This window comes from Capra hircus, chromosome 2, assembly GCF_001704415.2.
Source record: "Capra hircus breed San Clemente chromosome 2, ASM170441v1, whole genome shotgun sequence".
NCBI classification, from domain to species: domain Eukaryota; kingdom Metazoa; phylum Chordata; class Mammalia; order Artiodactyla; family Bovidae; genus Capra; species Capra hircus.
Genome location: NC_030809.1, coordinates 126,822,109 through 126,844,953, shown reverse-complemented (window position 1 = coordinate 126,844,953; position 22,845 = coordinate 126,822,109). Strand labels below are relative to the sequence as shown.

The following is a 22,845-nucleotide window of genomic DNA, read 5'->3' as shown; positions in this document are numbered from 1 at the left end:
TGGGTTTAACAGACTAAGAAACTATCACCTTTTTAAAAATAGAGATAAATTTTTAAAATTTATTTATTTTTAATTAAAGGATAATGGCTTTACAGTCTCGTGTTGGTTTCTGCCAAACATCAACATGAATCAGCCATAGGAAGCTACCACCTTTTAACTAAGTGTTTCTAGTTCGTTCTCTTAAGACAAAACCTGAGAGGACAGCATAAGCTGCTTTATGCTAAGAATTGAACAAGATCAAATCTTATATTTAGCCAGCCATCAATTTAGACACAGCGGACTTATTAGCCTCTGCCAACCTGTCAATCAATTCCACCTAACCAATCAAGAAGCAAACATATATCCACTGAACCAACCACCCAGGAAGTTGTTACTGTGAACCCAACACAAGTTCAGGGTTGATAATTTCCTTCCTGCCAACTGCCAGGCTCTGTAAGTACAGAGCAAAAAAAAAAAAAAAAAAAACAAATCACTAACACTGAATCCTTTGTTTCTGTGTACATTCAAAGTGGACTAAAAATAACTCCTAAACTATGAGCTCTCATTTATTTCTGTCCTACTAGCTTTATAAACCTTCATCTTGTTTATTATTTTAATTTGAACACAACTATATCATCATGACTAGGAATTTTCAGTTAACTCCTGATGAATCTTATTTGGCCTTTACAATTCATGACTTCCTCTGGCTTCCTACTTCATGTGTAGTTTATAATAATTCTATTTCATTCTTCCATCTCATCTTTTAATGAAAACACGTTAGAATTTTTTTTACTTGTGAATATTGTTCACATTAGAAAATTTTAAATTAGTCAGATGCAACTGCCCTGCCAAATTCACAGAACACAACCTTCTAGATCTAATCAATATGTTAATCAATCAGCTGCCTCCATTAGGATGTTAATGTCCTTCTCTGCTGTGGTAGGAACCACAATACTAGAGAGAAACATAATTTACTACTCCTCTGAGATATGTTGTATTCAAAAATAAAATAAGATTTCATCTGCTTTGCAGAATTCTTTTCTAACAAGAATGCTTCCAGACACATCATTTTCATGGACAGATCCTTCTCCCCAGCACAATCCAAGGCTAGCAAAAAGACAGGAGTTGAATTGCAAAATATTCCTGTTTGTTCCACAAAGCAACATTATCTTTTCAATACATAGTTTTCCAAGGACCACAGCCAGTATTCATCGGCTTATTTGTATGCTGAGAATATTCTAGATTGTTTTAAGATTTTCTGGACAGAAAAAAAAAGAATAATAAAAACTATTGTTTGAATTCAGCCTTTCTTAAGAACCAAGTTGTTCTTTTCAGCAAAACAAAAGGAATCACTATAATAGTGAAAGCATGAAGCTCACAGATGAATTTTTGGCTTTCAAATATATTTTGCATGCTTGCTTGAGGTAAGGTTCCAAAGACAATGTCATTTCTAGGTTGTCTGAAAAGAGAAACAGAAACTTTATTCCACAATATGCTTTAAAACTTCTTATTAACGAAACATTCTCTTTAGAACCAACTTATAGGAAACGCATTACAGCAATGAAAAGAAATCCAGCCTCATTTACTAGAAAGTGGTAAAAATCGACACATTATCATTTCTGTCTACTTATTCAATCCTTACCATCAGACATCAAGACAGAACACTCATAGTTCTGAAATACTTAATTTACTAAAACTCATCTCTCATAACAGCAGTTATTAGTTCTAGGTGTTTCACAACAACTCCAATACTTGACCATGCTTCAACATTAAGTCTTTATCTCAGAGGAAGTTTAGTTGGTCCAAAAGCAGGCCTAAGAAGGAGCAGAGCAGATTTTGAATTCTAGCTGTCCAAGTTCCAAAGCCCATGGAACAGCCACCAAACTGCAGAGGCCAAGAATACTTCCTCTTCTGACAAAGACACGGGAGCAAGTGAGCGCACAGAACCCAATGAGCTGCCATAACCACACCCGAGTCCTGCTTGCCTTCACCACCCATCCCACCACCTTCTCACCTCACTCCCCTCAGGGCAGCCACGCCACATGGGCCTTCTTCTGTGGCTTCAGCATTACAATCAAGAACCATAAACAGCTAGTCAGGCAGTTTTTAAAAGTGCCATGAAGTCTTTTATGACTGCCCTCATTTGTTATGAGTTTTGTGAAAAAGAACTTTTATTTGATAATTGAGAACCGATTAACTAAATGCACTTGTTTGCAATGTAGATTTTGAGATCTGTTTATGTAAGTCAGAGGCTCTAGCAGTATTTGGAGGAGAAAAAAAGATTTCAGTCTGGAATCCTGAGGACATCTAAATTGGTCCTGTGAAGTGAAGTGGGGGGAAAGTGAGTGAGAAAAAAGAGGGAGAGGGAGTGAGAGGCATGAGGCTTTCATCACGGACCAAAAAGTGATAAAACTGAGTGCTAATGAGAGAAAAAAAAAATAAAAGTAGAAATAAAAGGGAACAAAACTATAGAAAAGGGAAAAAACTGTCTCTCTGACAAAATAGTCCAGGTGTAAGAACTGCACACAACGGACAGCTCTCAACCTTAGAGCATCATACAATATTCATCATCTTCAAATTCATTTAATATCAGTATTTACTACAAACTCATAAATATAAGAATATTATAATTAACATGAATTTAGGCACACCTACCATTTTTCTAGCACTGTAGGAGGCATGAAGAGTAAATGAATAACGTGCCTAACAAAAGACCTTAGCTATCTGTCTTAATATACAGTATCACAGCATGTTAGCAATCACCATGCCATGCTTTTATTAAGCACTTACTGAGTGTCAGGCATTCTGGAAGGTAAAAATGGACTAAAAAGTATATCTATGCTCTAAAGGAATTCAGAAGAGACACACACACCAGAAGCAATTAGGGACTAATTCAAAATAGCATGTTATCAAGTACTGAATCACCAAAGAGAGATCGCCAAGTGATGCAGCAAGAGAAAAATAATTGAGAACTGAAAAACCTTCATGAAAAGTTTAGAGTTAAGTTGGTTTCTGATGGAGTCAGGGATAAAACAGAGTTAGGGCAATGCCAACGGAGAGGGGCTTCCCAGGTGGTACTAATAGTAAAGAACCCTCCTGCCAGCGCAGGAGACATATGAGACGTGGGTTTGATCCCCGGGTCAGGAAGATCCCCTGAAGAAGGGAATGGCAACCCACTCCAGTATTCTTGCCTGGGAAATCCATGGACAGAGCAGCTTGGTGGGCTACAGTCTATAGGGTCACGAAGAGTCAGGCATGACGGAGCACATACAATAGGGAAGGAGGGAACAATCACTGAATTTAAAATCTGCTTGGAGTTAGGACTTACGCCTGGAAATAACATATTAATCTAGTTATAACGTTTTGGATTAAAGTTACAGAAATCAACCAGAATTTCCTGAGGCAAAAGGGAAACTTATCAATTGATGGATGCAAGAAAAATTACAAGCAAACCACAGGGATGGCAATTATCCGGTTAATCTGAAGAATGACTGTAACCAGGAGCTCCATCTCTGTATATCGGCTTCATCCTTTCCATCCACAGGCTGACTCGCTTTCTCCACATGGTGGGGAACATGCCTGATGACAACTCTCAGGTTTTACATCTTACCATTTTGACCATCAAATGTGGATGGATGAGGGCAGCGTCAGCAGAAGAAAGGAGAAGAGAGGTACCAGACAGACATGGTTCTATATATGTCCACCATCAGAGATACACTTAAAAAGCTGATTAATGGGAATTGATCTTAAGACTGGGAGGAAATGACCAAAAGACAAAATAAATTGAAAGCCTGGCAGAACCTCCCATTTTGGAGCATAATGAAGCTAAAATGCTACCTTTATGCAGTCCATGGTATAGCAGAGAGTCGGACATGACTTAGTAAGAACAACAATACAAAACTTGGTCTTATCACAACCTAGTGGATCTTTTCTCCGGGAGTTGGTGATGGACAGGGAGGCCTGCTGCACTGCGGTTCATGGGGTCACAAGGAGTCGGACACGACTGAGCGACTGAACTGAACTGAAAGTGGATTTGTAACATGTTATTTGTACAAATATTGACAAACCAATCAAAGTGAAACCTATATTGCACCATCTGTAAGATTCATTTATTCATTCATCCTTTACTTGAAGCTCTATACCTTTCCTTCGATCATTTTTATACAGTTCAATTAAAATTTTTTAATAATTGTTTTACCATTTCAAAAAATTATCATTTCAAAAAAATGTATTACCTACCCACTGAATGTTTCCCCAGATCTTAAAAGAGGCATGCTAAAGGTTTTAGACATGAGAAGTCAGGATATATAAATCTAAGTTTCAACTGGTTCTGCTATACCGTGCGTGCGTGTGCGTGCGTGTGTGTGTGTGTGTGCATGTAGATAATAAAAGAGACAAAATAAAAATGCCAAAATTTATAGTAACTGTTGCATCTTGGAGGATATATGGATACCTGTTACAATAATTCAATTTTTTGGTATACAGTACCTTAAAGTATTCATTATAAAAATTTGAAGAGAAGTAGAAGCTTGACAGACAGCTTCACATTTTAAATGAAAACACAATGAAAGCTTAAAAATGAAAATGGTGTTTCAGGAAGACGCATGGAGTAAGGGTATGGTTTGAGTGAGAAGCAAGAAAAAAATAGGGAGACCTAAGAGATTACTGTCAGCGTCCAAGCAGATGGAGAGGGGGATGGGCTAGATGAGCGAGTGGCCGAGAGAATGACACAGAAGGAATGAACCGGAAGGACACTGTGATGAATACTTAACAGAAACCAGTGAGTGCTAGGTGAGTGTGGGGGAGAGGACAGAATCGATGAATCCTGCTTCCCAAGGTCAAATAAATAGAGAGGGGAGAGAAACAGATCTAAAGCAGGGAGCAGATCAGTTGGGCTAAGACAATGTCTTTCATTAAATAGGTTAATATATTGCCTCTTCCATGAGAATCATATAAGCACAATTAATATATTGCCTCTTCCACGTGAATCATGTAAGCACCATGCTGAATGGTGGTGTATGTGATATTATCTCCTCCTCAGTCTCTGAAAGCCCAAAAGACAGCACAGCACACCATCACCCTCAGAGCAAGAGCAGCAGACACAGTGGGCTGGAGCCCGAGGGGGAACAGCGTGCGTCAGCCCATATGCTCCCCCCGGCAAGCCACCTGTCTCAGTGTCTCAGCTCCCCTAGCCGGGAAGATGTACAAAATTTAAGGGGTTTTTAAAAATGCAAAAACTGCATGATAGGGTGCTTTAAAGCGTAAGAACAAACCTGAACTTGATCCACAAAAATACATCGAAGCATATAGCTTCACGTAAATGTGAGAGGGCTTCCTAGGAACCTGCCAGCTAATGCAGGAGATGGAAGAGACATGGGTTCAATCGCTGGGTGGGGAAGACCCCCTGGAGGAAGGCATGGCAACCCACTCCAGTAATCTTGTCTGGAGAATCCTAGGGACAGAGGAACCCCATGAGTGGGCTACAGTCCATAGGGTTGCAAAGAGTTGGACACAAGTGAAGTGACTTACACACAAGTGTGAGAACTTTTCTCATCCTTAGATAATGTCAGTTAAATGGCCTCTTGCTATGAAGACACCTCTAGAGTATCTTAATGGAGAAAAAGTTCATGAATACATAAAACTCCTATCTACTAGTTTTTCTTAAACGTTCTCATTAGGAAAAAACCAGGCAACTGCAAGTACAGTTCAGATGGTACAACCACAATCATTAACAAATTTTGAATCACTCAAAACCGCTTCCCTGGTGGCTCAGAGGTTAAAGCGTCTGCCTGTAATGCGGGAGACCTGGGTTCGATCCCTGGGTCGGGAAGATCCCCTGGAGAAGGAAATGGAAACCCACTCCAGTATTCTTGCCTGGAGAATCCCATGGACGGAGGAGCCTGGAGAGCCACAGTCCACGGGGTCGCAGAGTCGGACACAACTGAGCGACTTCACTTTCACTGCCTTGTGGTGCGGGGTGGAAATGAAATTTGGGGTCACCGAAGAGAAAAGAAGAGAAGCCAGGCTGTTTCCGAGACACACTGGGGAAACAGCCAACAGTTTGGGCCCAGATGGGAGAGGGAAGTTACAAGAGACGTCAAGACACAGCTCTCGGTGGTGTGCTCATGTGGAGAAAGGAGGCGATAGCTCACTGCTAACTGCAGGGGAAGGCATTTCGGCTATATATCAGTGCAGAGGCAAGATGAAGTCTCTGCTAGGTTACAGCAGACCGAAACTGATAGAAATGGGGCTTATGTTTGAATCCTGAATTCAATTCCTTTATTTACAAAGAAGTGTGCACATCAGTCTGGCCTTCAAGAAATGTGTGCACAGTGGAAGAACTATGGTCTTTTTCGTCGTAACACTATGGAATGGTGAGCCCATTGGGAATACGAAATAAAGAGGAATTAAAGGAAAGAAAAAGAATTCAAGAGACTATAAGATATTAAAGGAAACAGAATTATCATACTGTTACTCACAAAGAAATGAAAAAATAGACATAAATCAAAAATAAATTATTTCTGGGTTTCCCTAGTGGCTCAGTGGTAAAGAACCTGCCTGTCAATGCAGGAGGCACGAGTATTGATCCCTGACATGGGAGGATCCCATATATGTGGAACAACTAAGCCCGTGCACCACAACTATTGAGTCTGTGCTCCTGAGCCGAGGAACCACAACTCCTGAGCCCGCGTGCTGCAGATACTGAAGCCTGCGTGCCCTAGAGCCCGTGCTCTGCAGCAAGAGAAGCTACAGCAGTGAGAAGCCTTTTGCACCGCATCTCGAGAGGAGCCTGTGCTCGCCGCAACTAGAGAAAAGCCCGTGTAGCAACAAAGAGCCAGGATAGCTGAAAATAAATCAATAAAATGACTTAAAAAATATTTCTTTCTGCTTTTATCACTTTGGATTCACTTAAGTGTTCTTTCTTCCAGGAAACAGGCCAAATCATTTCCCCCAAACCTGCGTTCCCACAGTCTCCTATATATCCCTCTAATACAGCACTAATCATACTCTTAGCGTTTGCGGTCTTTCTATGTCCCCACCAAGTGTTTTCTGCAATGAGAGTTTTGTTTAAGAAAGGAAAACAAAAAAATGAATGAAATCAGTTCCTGTAGGAATCTTGTATGTTATCTGTGCTACTGCTGCTAAGTTGCTTCAGTCGTGTCTGACTCTGTGCGACCCCATAGACGGCAGCCCACTAGGCTCCGCCATCCCTGGGATTCTCCAGGCAAGAACACTGGAGTGGGTTGCCATTTCCTTCTCCAATGCATGAAAGTGAAAAGTGGAAGTGAAGTCACTCAGTCGTGTCCAACTCTCAGCAACCCCACGGACTGCAGCCTACCAGGCTCCTCCATCCATGGGATTTTCCAGGCAAGAGTACTGGAGTGGGGTGCCACTGCCTTCTCCTATGTGATCTGTAGCACCATATATAAACTAACATATGCTGACTTAAATCCAAATAAGTATCAGTTCCTCTTTCAATATTTTTTTTCAAAGCCAACATTGCTCTTGATCCAAAACCTGCATACTTTGGCCACTTCATTCTGCAAGACTACAGCCTTTTCTCTATATAATGTTCTTTTCATATATATTTATACTCTCTAGAGAAGCCCACTCAAGCTAGGGAATGAAAGAAGATACTCAACTGCACATATTTATCCACATGGAGTTATTATTTTTTTCACTCAATGACTATTTATACAAGATATGGCCCCAACCAAAACAATTATTACAGCTGGCCTCACCTGGCTTCCAATATAGAGGTGAAGACAAATATGGAATTATGGAACAAGATGCCTAGCTAGGAATTAAGGTGCCTAGTTACAGCTCAACTACAGACCCTGAGCAATTACAAAATGCTTATGAGAGGACAGAATAGCAGAGGAACCTAGTTCAGACTGGAAAGCCAAAGAAAATCCAACGAAGTAGCACTTAAGCTAATACTGGAAGTTTGGATGAAATTAGCCGGGGGAGGGAGGGGCGGGGGGAGAATGTGTGTGCACGCTGAAGCAGGGAAGTACTGCAAGCAGAGAAACAACCTGCAAAGGTGCCGAGGAACAAAACCTGTCACACTCAAGGCACAGAGAGCAGGAGTGTAGTGATGAAGCGGGAGAGAAGCTGGAGCTGAGACTGGGTAAGAAAGCACGCAGACTCATACGCACAGATCATTGGTTCTCAATGTCTTGGAAGCCCAATCAGGTCTGTACTTAAAATAACCGCTATTGTCAGGGTGTGGGTGGATGGTCTCCATCGTTGCTCTGGGGCATGGATTTCACAGCACCAAGAATGGACAGAGGGAGGCCAGTCAATATGCGAGCCCAACTAGAGCCTTATGAGTAACTTGGGCTGGCGGAGGGGCAGTGAAGATGAGAGAAGTTAACAGATGAGAAATACTTAGGAAACAGCCTTGATGGGTTGGTGATGGGCCAGGAGAAGAAGGAAGTGGCAAGGACAGCATCCTCAATTCTCCTTATTGGTCACAGGGGCACTTTAGTAACAGTGGAGTTTTTAGTTAACAACAAGGACAACTGATGAAGATAGTTGAAAGGTGAAAACTGCTAGTTAACAATGTAAGTTCTGGAAGGTACTGTATAGCATGAGGACTGCAGTTTAAAAAAAAAAAAAAAAGCCAGGAGAGGATTTTTTTTTATTCTGGACGGTGTAAGAAATGAAGAATCCAGACTTAGGCACGGTTTAACAGAAAATCTTGAAATCTATCCAGATAAAGATGTCAAAATAATTGGTGGATATATTCAGAAGTACACTCTGGGGAGTCTTACCCTATAGATGGTATTTAAAGCACCTTGTGAGAAGGGAGAGTGAGAAGAGAGAATGTTAAATGGAAAAAATCTTTTTCTACTTTTACGTTTTAGAACATAAAGACATTTTAATTATCTACATGTTACAGTATCAAATATTTTATGGCTAAGTCACTTCAGTCGTGTCCGACTCTGTGCAACCCCATAGACGGCAGCCCACCAGGCTCCCCCGTCCCTGGGATTCTCCAGGCAAGAACACTGGAGTGGGTTGCCATTTCCTTCTCCAATGCATGAAAGAGAAAAGTGAAAGTGAAGTCGCTCAGTCGTGTCCAACCCTCAGTGACCCCATGGACTGCAGCCCACCAGGATCCTCCGTCCACTGGAGGGGGTGCAGGAGAAGTCGGACACGACTGAGCGACTTCACGTCTCACTTTCATGCATTGAAGAAGGAAATGGCAACCCACTCCAGTCTTCTTGCCTGGAGAATCCCAGGGATGGGGGAGCCTGGTGGGCTGCCATCTATGAGGTCACACAGAGGCGGACACGACTGAAGCGACTTAGCAGCAGCAGCAGCAGCAATGATACTTAAGTATAACTCTAAAATATCCTGTAACTACTACATAGCAAATTATTCAAAAGTTACAAACTTCAGACTTCACTGCAAAGAATACTGATACAAAGAAAGGGGGGTAAATTCGGGTCACCATATTTTCCTCTTTCTTTGTCAGAGCTCTAAGCTGCTGGATCCATAAAGGGTCCCACACGTAGACCCTGCATGGAGCTCTAGTCTGTGAGCCAGTCCTTACATACAGGATACACAATGGCCACAGAAAATCCCAGATTTGTCAGGGGAGCTTACATTGTTTTTACCTCCCTGCCTGTGCACTCATACTGTTTTCTGAAGCTTCAGCTTTCCAAGTCGCAACACATGCTATTATTTATCTTTGGAACAGCAGAATGTGTTGTAACATAAATTTTTCCATTTGGACTTTCAAATGAAAGAAAAAATCTGCAATATTAAGCCACTTCTCAAAACAAGGAATCACTCTTTGTAGCATCTAGCTTTTCCAATGCAGTCAGTTATTACTGAAACTAGGAGAGGTGTAAATCAAAAACAGTAAAAAAAAATGAGTCTCAATAAGTTTAGAGATGATATTAATTCTGAAAGCCTAGAACAGCACTGATGATAAAAAGAGCAAGTTCAAACCACAAACGTAAATCACACTAGGCTGAAATTACTATTTTGACCCAGAAACTGTTTTAAAACCAAAGATTAATACTTATTTCAGCAGGTGGGAAAGAGTTTACGTTTTTATAAACGCCTTCTCTGTAAACTAATAACAACCAGGGCAGGCCCTCATCTGCTAAAACTGATTGAAGTTTTAATCAGGCCTGAGGGATTGGATGAATCACAAAGTCATCAGAGCCCTTGTTAAGACTATTAACTTAACCTTTGTGACTCTATCCTTCAGTGCAAGAGCCAAGAGCCAAAATGCAGAGTTTCTGGGTTGACTGCCAAAAAATTCTGAACAGAGGGCTTTTTTTCAGGTATAAGATATCCCACCAGGTTATTATATAATGAAACCTGGATGCAAAACAATTCAAAGTCACATGCTTTATCAAAAGATAAACCTGGGATTTCCCTGGTGGTACAGTGGATACTGCCACTGTATCGGTACATCTGCCTGCCAGTGTAGGAGACATGGGTTCGATCCCTGGTCCGGGAAGACTCCACACGCTGCGGAGCAACTGAGCCCATGCACCACGACTTCTGAAGCCCCCCTGCCTAGAACCTGTGCTGTGCAACAAAGGAAGCCGCTGTCTGATAAGCCTGTGCGCCACAACTAGCGAGGAGCTCCCACTCACTGCAGTGAGACAAAGCCTGAGCAGAGGGGTGAAGACTCAGTGTAACCAAAAATAAATTAAAATTTTTTAAAAAGATAACTGCTGCATTTTGGTAGCCATTCTATAAACAGAAAGGAAAAGCCAAAGGTTGAAAGAATCAGCCAAGGTACATGCATCCCAAGCAGTCAGTTCCTTTAAGGGTTAAGGCCTTCTGGCAGGATTGGTTATGTCACTGAAACGCTAGTTTTACCCATTACAGACACACAATAACAGGAACTTTACATATTCAAAAAGAAACAGAAAAATGTTAGCTGAGTCTGAATGTTACCTTTGTTCTTATTGAGTCCACTTGCAAAGGCGTAATTAACCAAGGCAGGTTTTCTTAACCTTTTGGGGGTCAAGGATTCCTTTGAAAATCTTACAGCTGATCTCAACACTAGGTAACTGCTGACTGTGTAATTAATTGCAGGGTGCTCATTAGACGCTGCACTGGTTCCCTAGAACCTCTGCCATATAAGTACAAGGGACAGTGAGTCCCTCTACACAGACCAGGGGAGAAGATGATTCACCAAGCTTTACTGATTCACACAACTTTTTCCTATTTGAAATACCATGGCATAGAAGCAATTTAAAAATACATTTTTTTGACTCTTGATTCACAAAACTGAATTCATTGGTAGGGAAAGAGCTCACTTATCTTAGTCATATTTGCTGTAAAGAAAATCAAATTATCCTTAGGTATCAGTTTTATCAGGTTTTGTATCTGCTAGGTGGTACTACAATTTCTTTTAAGATGTGGATGTGGGACCTGGAGATTATCATATGAAGTGAAGTAAATCAGAGAAAGAGAAATATCATGGGATCACTTATATGTGGACTCTGAAAAGAATGATACAAATGAACCTATTTATAAAACAGAAACAGATATAGGAAAAAAAAACATAGTTAAAAAGGGGAAAGACAGTGAGAAGGGATAAAATAAGAATTTGGGAGTAACATATACACACTATTATATATAAAACAGATAAACATAAGGACCTACTGCATAGCACAAGAACCATATTCAATATCTTGCTAATGACCTATAATGTAAAAAAATCTGAAAAAGAACATATAATATATGTGTGTGTGTATATACAGCCTTCCCTGGTGGCTCAGATGGTATAGAATCCACCTGCAATGAAGAAGCCGCAGGTCATGCGGTTTGATCCCTGGGTCAGGAAGATCCCCTGGAGGAGGAAATGGCAACCTACTCTAGTATTCTTGCCTGGAGAATCCCATGGACAGAGGAGACTGGCAGACTACAGTCCACAGGGTCGCAAAGAGTCAGACACTACTGGAGTGACTTAGCACACACACACGTAACTATATATATATGTATATATATATATGGATATGGATATTTGTATGTATGTGAAAGAGTTAGGTGCTCAGTCGTGTCCGACTATTTGCAACCCCATGGACTGTAGTCGGCCAGACTCCTCTCTATCCATGGAATTCTCCAGGCAAGAATACTGGCGTGAGTAGCCACACCATTTTCTGGGGGATCTTCCTGACCTAGGAATTGAACCTGGGTCCCCCACATTGCAGATTCTTTACTGTCTGAGCCCCATGTGTGTGTACAGATATATGTATATATAAAACTGAATCACTTTGCTGTACACCAAAAACTAACAATGTTATAAAGCAGCTATACGTCAATAAAAATTTAAAAATAAGAATAAATAAAAACAAACAGTATTTCAGATACAGAGAAGAAACTAATCGTTACAGGAGCAGAGGGAAGAGAGGGGTAGGGATTTAAGAGGCAAAAACTACTGTGTATTAGATAAATAAGCTAGAAGGATGTATTATACAGCACAGAGAATATAATAACTATAAATGGAGTATTAACCTTTAAGAATTGTGAATCACTATAGTTGTACACCTGAAACATATAATATTGTAAATCAATGATATTTCAATTAAAAAATAACTGTCTTTTTTAAAAAAAGATTTACAGATTACCAGATTTTTCTTTTAAAGTGTTCCAGCTTATGTCATATACTTTTCAAACACAGCTAAAGCAAAGCACTTAAGAGAAGGCCATTTCTACCTCATCTCAGTTTTAAGAGCCAACAATTCCAAGACTTAAGTTTTAACTATATACAGCCATATTTTGACAGCTTTAACCTAGGGTTAGTCACTCAGTCATGTCTGACTCTCTGCGATCCCATGGATTGTAGCCCGCCATGGAATTTTTTAGGAAAGAATACTGGAATGGGTAGCCATTCCCTTCTCCAGGGGATCTTCCTGATCCATGGATAAACCTGGGTCTCCCATACTGCAGGCAGATTAATTTCTATCATTTCTAAAAATACTGCTGGTGGGGGGCAGGGTGGGGAGACAGGCAAGGGTGGAGTGGGTCACAAAATCCAGGACCCCTGTAGCTTCAATTCCTGGTTATAGTTAACCCATCAGAAAAAACAAATCATCCATCTCCCATTCTGTTTCTGTTGTATCATATTTCTGTTACAAAAAAGAACTGGAATAGGTAGGTATGAATAAAACCAAGGACACTGGCATTAAGAGAATGGATATGAAATTCTACAACATCCCTGGGGCACTTACCACCAAGGTAACCCAAAGGCCTCACGGTACAAGCCTTGGGTTGAAGCTGGATATTTCAACCAGCTTCCAACTAGTCAAGTGGTCAATGAAAGCCCAACTAGTCCACAAATAAGAACTGCCATTGGCTTAGCTATATGAGTGTTCTAAATTTCAGCACAGCTAACGAGTGAATTAAAAGCTATAATTTATAAATGCTATTTCTCTACTGAACAGAAACAAAAGTAAACTTTTGTTAGGTACAATAACTGATGATAACTGGCAAATGTTTAATTTTAAATTAGCCCCTCAAGCATTATGATATAGAAACCTAGTTGAGGAAAAAAAAAAAAAAAGCACAGTAAATAGCAATTGAAATCTCGGTCACATATAAATAAAATTAATTTAAAATCTTAGTTTCCAAGCAAGACAGAGAAGCTTAACATGGAGAGATTAACAGGTATTATCAACTCAAGGCTTCAGAGAAGCCCAAGGCACTGCCGAGACACTCTGCAGTCGCGATGCATGAGGTTACTGAGGCAGATCTGAAACAAGCATTGCTATTTCTTTGACACCCTCTGGGCTTCCTCGGTGGCTCAGCTGGAAAAGAATCTGCCTGCAGTGAGGGAGACCTGGGTTCAATCCCTGGGTCAGGAAGATGCCCTGGAGAAGGGAACGGCTACCCTCTCCAGTATCCTTGCCTAGAGTATTCCATGGACAGAGGAGCCTGGCACAAAGAGTCAGGACAGGACTGAGCCACTTTCGCTTCACTTCACTGACACCCTCTACTGTACATGAAACGGCACCCAAAAATCACTTCTCATTTCAGGTCCAAAGGAACTGGCCTTTACACTCACAGACATCAACAAGTAGTTGAGAATGCTGCCTAGTCCTTATAACCCAGCCACAAAAAAGTAAGAGGCAGAGAATCTGGTATGTCTTGGACACGTTGTGCTTACACAAAAGGGCAATTACAGAGACATCTCCAAACAGAATCTTCAAAGCAAACAGAAGCTGTTTTCTTAAGATTATTATATATTTCACTAAAATGCGCACAGCTTTCATAGTTTTAAAATTTTCCAGGTAACTACTCCAAAGCATACTTTTTTTTTTTACCAGCAGCAGATGGAAAATCTTGTATTGATTTCCTAGCGAAGGCAACTTGGCTAGGAAAAAAAAATTAGGACACATTACATTAAACCAAGTCAATGAATGACAATACTGCCACTAACCTAGTCAAACAGACCGAGGCACGAGACTCAAGTTCAACATTTATATAGTTAGGTGGAAGAGTTTTGTTTCCAAAAAATATTTCATAGTTTCTGTTCAGGCACATTAAGAACAATGAAAAACCACCACTGAAACAAACTGGACTGAAATTCAACACAATGGCATGAGTTTTTCAACCTGTAATCAACACCAAGAAACAGCTCCCTTTGGTGATTAAAATCCTGGAAAGAAATCATAATTACTCCATCTGGGATTATGGCCTTCAAAGCATGAGTACTTTAGCTAAAACAGTCAATGTCTAGTCCTACTTCTACTGATTTTCAAATTCCTTGAACAGAAAAAAAAAACAAAAACTAAGCCAATGCCTTCATGGATGGGAGATTTCAAACAGGTTTGCTTAAATCAAGAAGTTTAATCAAGTTTTTTGAACGTAATAAAAAGTATACAGTAATATTCTATACTGAATTTCACTATTTTCAAATTTTATTAAGTTAAATAGGTCTCATCTATACAGAATATAAAAAAGGTTTTAACTTCAAAAGTACAAGAATGTAGCAGCTTCATTTACAACGGCTAAAACTGAAATAACCCAAACCTCCTTCAATAGAAGTGATATATCAAACTGCAATAATTCATACCATGGAATACTACTCAGCAGTATAAAGGAATAAACTACTGAACAAGCAACAACATGGATGAAACCGTTGGAAATTAGACTTAGCTAAAGAAGCTAGACAAAGAAGTACACGATATCTGCTTCTATTTTATGGTCTAGAAAACACAAAATGACAAAAACAATCAAAACAGTTGTCAACGGGTCACGGTCAAAGACTGCCTGAGAAGGGGGCATGAGGGAACTTTCTAAGGCGATATAAATATTTTCTGTCTTAATAGGGGTAATACAGGGATGTATCCATTTGTCAAGAGACTACAGTTTATGCAACTACCTGAATCTGAAGTATGGAGGTCCATTAAGTAGCTCCTATAGTTCTTTTCTTTTTCATGTCATTTTTTAAGTCATTTTATGACTTTTGATATTTTTAAACTAATATTTACAAAATATATAATCATAAGCTAACGTGAAAATGACTTCTGAATTTTTTGCAAGACAAAACTAGAGTGATAATAAAATTTTAATGTCAGTTTCAGTTCAGTTCAGTCGGTCAGTCGTGTCCGACTCTTTGCGACCCCATGAATCGCAGCACGCCAGGCCTCCCTGTCCATCACCATCTCCGGGAATTCACTCAGACTCATGTCCATCGAGTCAGTGATGCCATCCAGCCATCTCATCCTTGGTCATCCCCTTCTCCTCCTGCCCCCAATCCCTCCCAGCATCAGAGTCTTTTCCAATGAGTCAACTATTCACATGAGGTGGCCAAAGTACTGGAGTTTCATCTTTAGCATTATTCCTTCCAAAGAAATCCCAGGGCTGATCTCTTTCAGAATGGACTGGTTGGATCCCCTTGCAGTCCAAGGAACTCTCAAGAGTCTTCTCCAACACCACAGTTCAAAAGCATCAATTCTTCAGCGCTCAGCCTTCTTCACAGTTCAACTCTCACATCCATACATGACCACAGGAAAAACCATAGCCTTGACTAGACGGACCTTAGTCGGCAAAGTAATGTCTCTGCTTTTGAATATGCTATCTAGGTTGGTCCTAACTTTTCTTCCAAGGAGTAAGCGTCTTTTAATTTCATGGCTGCAGTCACCATCTACAGTGATTTTGGAGCCCAAAAACATAAAGTCTGACACTGTTTCCACTGTTTCCCCATCTATTTCCCATGAAGTGATGGGACCAGATGCCATGATCTTCGTTTTCTGAATGTTGAGCTTCAAGCCAACTTTTTCACTCTCCTCTTTCACTTTCATCAAGAGGCTTTTTAGCTCCTCTTCACTTTCTGCCATAAGGATGGTATATATCTGAGGTTATTGATATTTCTCCCGGCAATCTTGATTCCAGCTTGTGTTTCTTCCAGCCCAGCGTTATATATATACATATATATAAAATGTTGCAACTCTAAATCAAGCACCACTTTCCCCACCTAATAAACTAGCTTATTGTTTAAAAAGTGTACAGTTTAGATATGTCCATTTTAACATAAATACATTTTACCTCTCTACTTCCCCCAAATCCCACATAGTAGAAATGAAAGGAACTGTGAAGGAAACAGGGACAGCAGAATTTGATCACTGTTAAAGCTGGGTGACGGGTATGGCTTTATGAATACTATCCTGTTTACTTTCTATGCATTTGACATTTTCCAAGCTAAAAGGTTTAAAACTACTTATCAGTGAAATGGTATGGATTTAAGAGAAGCAGAAGATACTAAGAAGAGGTGGCAAGAATACACAGACGAACTATACAATAAAGATCTTAATGACATAGAGAACCATGATGGTGTGATCACTGACCTACAGCCAGATATCCTGGAGTGCAAAGTGAAGTGGGCCTTAGGAAGCATCACTATGAACAAAGCTAATGGAGGTGATGGAATTCCAGCTGAGCTATTTCAAGTCCTAAAAGATGATGCTGTTAAAGTGCTATGCTCAAAAGGCCAGCAAATTTGGAAATCTCAGCAGTGGCCACAGGACTGGAAAAGATCAGTTTTCATTCCAATCTCAAAGAAAGGCAATGCCAAAGAATGTTGAAACTACTGCACAACTGCACTCATCTCACACACTAGCAAAGCAATGCTCAAAATTCTCCAAGCAAGGCTTCAACAGTGCATGAATTGAGAACTTCAGATGTTCAAGCTGGATTTAGAAAAGGCAGAGGAACCAAAGAGCAAACTGCCAACATCTGGTGGATCATGGAAAAAGCTAGAGAGTTCCAGAAAAACATCTGCTTCACTGACTATGCTAAAGCCTTTGACTGTGTGGATCACAACAAACTTTGGAAAATTCTTCAAGAGATGCGAATACCAGACCACCTGACCTGCCTCCTGAGAAATCTGTATGCACATCAAGAAGCAATAGTTAGAACTGGACATAAAACTAGACTGGTTCCAAATCGGGAAAGGAGTACGTCAAGACTATATATTGTCACCCTGCTTATTTAACTTCTATGCAGAGTACATCATGAGAAATGCTGGGCTGGAGGAAGCACAAGCTGGAACCAAGATTGCGAGGAGAAATATCAATAACCTCAGATATGCAGATGACACCACCCTTATGGCAGAAAATGAAGAGGAACTAAACAGCCTCTTGATGGAAGTTAAAGAGAAGAGTGAAAAAGTTAACTTAAAACTCAACATTGAAAAAACAAAGATCATGGCCTCCAGTCCAATCATATGATGGCAAACAGATGGGGAAACAATGGAAACAGTGACAGACTTTATTTTCTTGGGGTCCAAAACCACTGCAGATGCTGACTGCAGCCATGAAATTAAAAGACACTTGCTCCTTGGAAGAAAAGCTATGACCAACCTAGACAGCATATTCAAAAGCAGAGACATTACTTTGCCAACAAAGAACCATATAGTCAAAGCTATGGTTTTTCTAGTAATCATGTACGGATATGAGAGTAGGACCATAAAGAAAGGTGAGCACCAACAAATTGATATTTTTGAACCGCGACATTGGAGGAGACTCTTGAGAGTCCCTTGGACTGCAAGGAAATCAAACCAGTCAATCCTAAAGGAAATCAGTCCTGAATATTCATTGAAGGACTGATGCTGAAGCTCCAATACTTTGGCCACCTGATGCAAAGAGTCAACTCATTAGAAAAGACTCTGATGCTGGGAGAGGGTGAAGGTGAGAAGAGAAGGGGATGACAGAGGATAAGATGGTTGGATGGCATCACTGACTCAAGGGACATGAGTTTGAGCAAGCTCTGGGAGATGGTGATGGACAGGGAGGCCTAGTGTGCTGCAGTCCATGGGGTTGCAAAGAGTCGGACATGACTGCGCGAATGAACTGAATCAGTGAAACACACAATCACTGATATAAACAGTATATTAGTATAAAGACACATTTATACTGTGACAACATACCCCTCAACAAGCTTTCATTGTATGTAGAAGACTTTTATAAAAATCCGTGGAGGTTCCCTGTGGTCGCACTTCACGTGGAGAATCTGAAATGGAGCTCCCCATTTTCTCCAGCTCTGCTCACCCCAACCTCCAGTATGCCTCCCATCTAATAGGCCACCAGACTGGATATGATATTATTGTTTCAGTTACTACCAACCCTCAAATTAATTCTTCCCTCATCCCTCAAATATTTATTTCTAACAATTACTGGTGGAGATGGAGAAATCAGAGCTTCTGTAGACACTAGAGAAAATAGATCTCAACTTTTGTCTTTTTTCTTGCTACTCTGAGGATGATGTTTTAGAAGTTAATGAGATAACAGATTTGTTTTTATACCTTGATTTTATAAATCTCATATTCAACTTCTTTAACGTCACTTTCTTATTTCTCAGCTATATAAAGAGACAAAACTTTTGAAAATAATAAAATCTGAAGTAAAAGTCAACAGTCAGTTTTTCTGTATGGACTTATGAAGCTCAATCATATACGAGTCACTAAACACGTCTTATTAGTTTTCTACATTTTGCCTGAGAAGGACAAATGTCTGAAAAATCAGAAGCGCCATACAGAGTCAAAGAAAAAACTGCCAGGCTCAGTCAGAGCTATTTAAAGGTATATAATACCCTCCTAGGTCATAAGAGAATTATAAGTGCACTGGGGTAAAGAATCTTGACAGAACCTAAAAAGTGGACTTAAGTATTGTTCTAGAAGTTGTCTGCAGTCAAGATAAACAGTGAAATTAGCTAAAATTAAAAGTCCAAGATAAATGTACTTTATAACCTCCTCCTATAAATATTTCTACCTACCATTTATTTTTATATGCCCCTGCTAAATTTCAGTGAAGAATTTCACAAGATGTTAAATAACATAAACTCAAAGTAAAAGAGATGCCCAATGCCAACATTAGTTTATTCATTCAAAAAACTTAATGTGTGCTTATGAGTCACATATGCTCTTCTAGGTGCTAGAAAGATATGTAATAATTCTATGTAATAATGAACAAAGCAAAGTTCATGCCCTCAGAGAGCTTACATTCTAGTAAGAGGAGACAGGTTTACAAGAAGGGCTGAGGATATTAAATGCTGTGGAGGAGAATCATTCGGAAAAGACCATGCAGATTGCTATTTAATATAACGGTCAGAAAAGCTCCTCTGTTCTAGTGATATCTGAGCAAATCTGATGATGTGAAGGTCCAGAATTCCAGGCAGAGAAAATGAAAAGCACAAAGGTCCCACACCAGAGCCCACTCGCCAAAGGAAGAAGCAGAGAGAGAGTGTGGCCCCAGCACTCAGTTAGGGAGACAGCCAAGGGACACAGGAAGGAGGCGGACATAGAGGATGCAGGCCTTTGAAGGCCATGTTCAGGGTCTGGGCATCTAGTCTGAGAGCCATGGGAAGCCACTGTGGGACTGTGAGCTGAAATGGTCCTATTTAATATTTTTTAAAAGATTACTGTGTGAGGAGAACAGAGAGCAGAGGAACAAAGGTTGAAGCAGGAAGACCAGTTCAATCTAGATCACAATGTGCTCAGAGGAATATTTTACCTTCTTTGTGTACAAGTTGTATTTCATTCGGCAGCCCAATGTGTGTGTTAGTCACTCAGTTCTGTCCGACTCCCTGCGACCCCACGGACTGTAGCCCGCCAGGCTTCTCTGTCCCTGAGATTCTCCAGGCAAGAATACTGGCGTGGATTGCCGTTCCCTTCTCCAGAGATGCAACCCAATATCTCTAACTAAAACAGCAATCAACTGAATTGCTCTCCTAGTTGGCACTGCCTTAGAGAGGTAGAGTTTTTGAGGGAAATGCAAGAGTCATATTACTTTTCAGGCTCTAGTCTGATCTGTTGGCTAGTGGTTCCTTTATCTCCATTAGTCTAATAGGTAAATATGCTCCTAAACTGCATTTCCCCCCAAATAATCCTTTTCAAAAATATTCTATCCCAAATATCAGAAAGCAAATATTTTCACATGCATGCAGAATACAGAAGTTTCTCATATTATTTCACAACGGCAGTAGTCAAAACCCATGTTACAAATATTTCTGAAAGATAAATCCAAATAAAAATATACTGTAAACCATAGTTCATCTCTACTCTCAGACTTCTGTTCCGTAATTTATGCAATCATGAAGACAGGCTCTCAGTCACTCTCCTATCTCTCATTTCCTTAAATTCAGCAAACATTGTGTCTAACAGCTGCCTCACTGAAGCCCTGTGGTTAGCAATGTCAGTTATAAAAAGCCAGGAAGGAAAACCACCACCCTCCGCACACCTTTCAGGACTCTCAGCCATGCTCAAGTGTTATTAATTGGTTTAAAAGGGTGTCAGGAATACATGCTTTCCTCCACACTGTGGTGATTTCATCCTTTGCTCAGAGCACTCTGTTAAATTAAATCATCCTGGCTGTATCAGGAAGCGCAGCTGGTGTTGCCAGAGTACTGCTCTTTGAGGATGAACAAGCAGTAAAAAATAAGATACTGAATCCTACTCTTCAAAAATCTCATTTTCAGCATCTTGTATGATGTTACTAGTCAGGATTTTAAAGCAAAATTAAATGTTACAATTCACTTTGGTTTTGCAGAAACCTAAGTCCACTTGCCAAAAAAACTGATGGCCTTTTTTCTTTCCAAATAGCAGGCAGCTTCTACAGTAGGAAAGGGAACTGGGGTTGGGGGGTGGGGAGAAGCTATTAAAACGGACAATCCCGCTTTTTGCTTACCGGTGGAGACTTAATGGAGGGGAACCAGGCAGGAACGGAGGGACTGTTACAGCTACAGATACTGAAAGGGACTTCCTCACCCTCACTGAATAGTGCGGAGAATCTGCCTCATTACCTCCTACTAACAAGGAAGGAGATTCCCCTCTCTGGGGGCAGGCTTTGCTATACCAACATCCACTACAGACTTGATCTCAACCACCCCCTCTCTCCTTTTCCCTTACCTTCAATCACAAACTCCTATTTCATTTTTGGTTTGTTTCATTTTTATTAAACAGAAGACGTTCTTGCAAACTGCCTTAAAACCATTCCCAGCATAAGAAGAGATAGAAATAAATAATAAACTAAATCAAGATTTTTCTCTAGAGCCAAATTTAAATATACAGGCAGAGCCAGATGATGAAAAGGGGTGTGTGGGTGTCTATCGCAAAATTTTTCAGTCTCCAGGAGAGAAAACGTTACAGAACAGAAGGCTAAAGGGATGTGAGAACCGTGTGTGTGTGTGTGTGTGTGTGTGTGTGTGTGTGTGTGTAACTCATTCCCAGGCTAAAAGGATTTGAGAACCGTGTGTGTGTGTGTGTGTGTGTGTGTGTGTAACTCATTCCCAGGCTAAAAGGATTTGAGAACCATGTGTGTGTGTGTGTGTGTGTGTGTACACACAATCATCCCCAGGGCAGAGGGAAAATTCAGGAAGGGAGAAGAAAAGGATCAATCGAGGCAGTCTCTCAATCCCATCCCTCCCGACCCCTCCCCACCCCACTGCAGTGCTCTGCGCTTACCAAAAAGCTCATCACCCAAAGGGCAGATTCCCGAAACCAAAGCAAAGCCTCAGTCCTGGGGCAGGCAGGCTGGGGAGATGGGGGGTGGGTAGAGACAGGCGATGGAAAACCATCTGGCTAGGGATTGCGCGAGGCGGCCAGCGAAATCAGAAGAGTCGCCGGCGGAGATGGAAAGGCAAGGCCGGGCTCCCGGGACCTACCTGGAGCAGCGGCTGTAGAGGATGCCCCGGGCACCTCCGGCCTCTCTTCCTCAGCTTCCTCCCGCTGCCGTTGCTGCTGCTGGATGAGGCTGAGGTCGGAGCGGCTGAGCTCGGCTCTGGCGGCCGCGGGGACCAGCCTCGCCTTCAGCAGCACCGCGGCCAGGCCGAGGAGCAGGGTGCAGGGGACGCGCCGGCTGAGCCTCGCCATGGCCGAGAGCCAGAGGGCCGCGGCGGCATATTGCGGAGCTGCGGGCGGCAGCGGGCGCCAGGGCTGCGGGCTCCGGCTGCGCCCGCCCGCTCGCGCCCCCTCGCGCAGTCTGCCTCGCACACGCTCAGCAGAAGGAGGCCGCAGAGGCGGAGGGGACGCCGCGGGAGGAGGAGGGGGAAGTTAGCATCCTCGCGCACGTGATGCGGGAGGCGGGACGAACCCGGCGCCAGGGACCGCGTCTCCGCGGTCAACCCGGGGCTGGGCTGCTCCGAGGGCGCGCACGCGGCGGGGTGCTGGGGCTCCGTGCGACTGGTGGCCTCCGAGGGTAAACGGAAAAGGAGAGCCTTTCAGGGGACTGGCAGACCAGGTCCTCCAGCCCCTGCCGAGACACAGAAATTTTGCAGAAAGTGGAATAAAATTCCCTTCACCTGACCGCAAAGAAGAGCAGGTGATATTAACATACTGATTACCCTCCTACAACACGCAAGGCTGCACCAACGAATCCAAAAGCCAGGTCT

At 41.5% G+C, this 22,845-nt stretch overlaps 1 protein-coding gene across 1 annotated transcript in view; it reads right to left on the bottom strand.

Annotated features, from left to right (window-relative positions):
• Positions 1–22,485, bottom strand: part of FAM171B (family with sequence similarity 171 member B) — an 82,612-nt gene extending 60,127 nt beyond the window's left edge. The window contains exon 1 of the mRNA XM_018065470.1: positions 22,120–22,485. Coding sequence (XP_017920959.1) covers positions 22,120–22,327 — 208 coding nt within the window. The 5' untranslated portion in view covers positions 22,328–22,485. The remainder of the gene's footprint in view (positions 1–22,119) is intronic.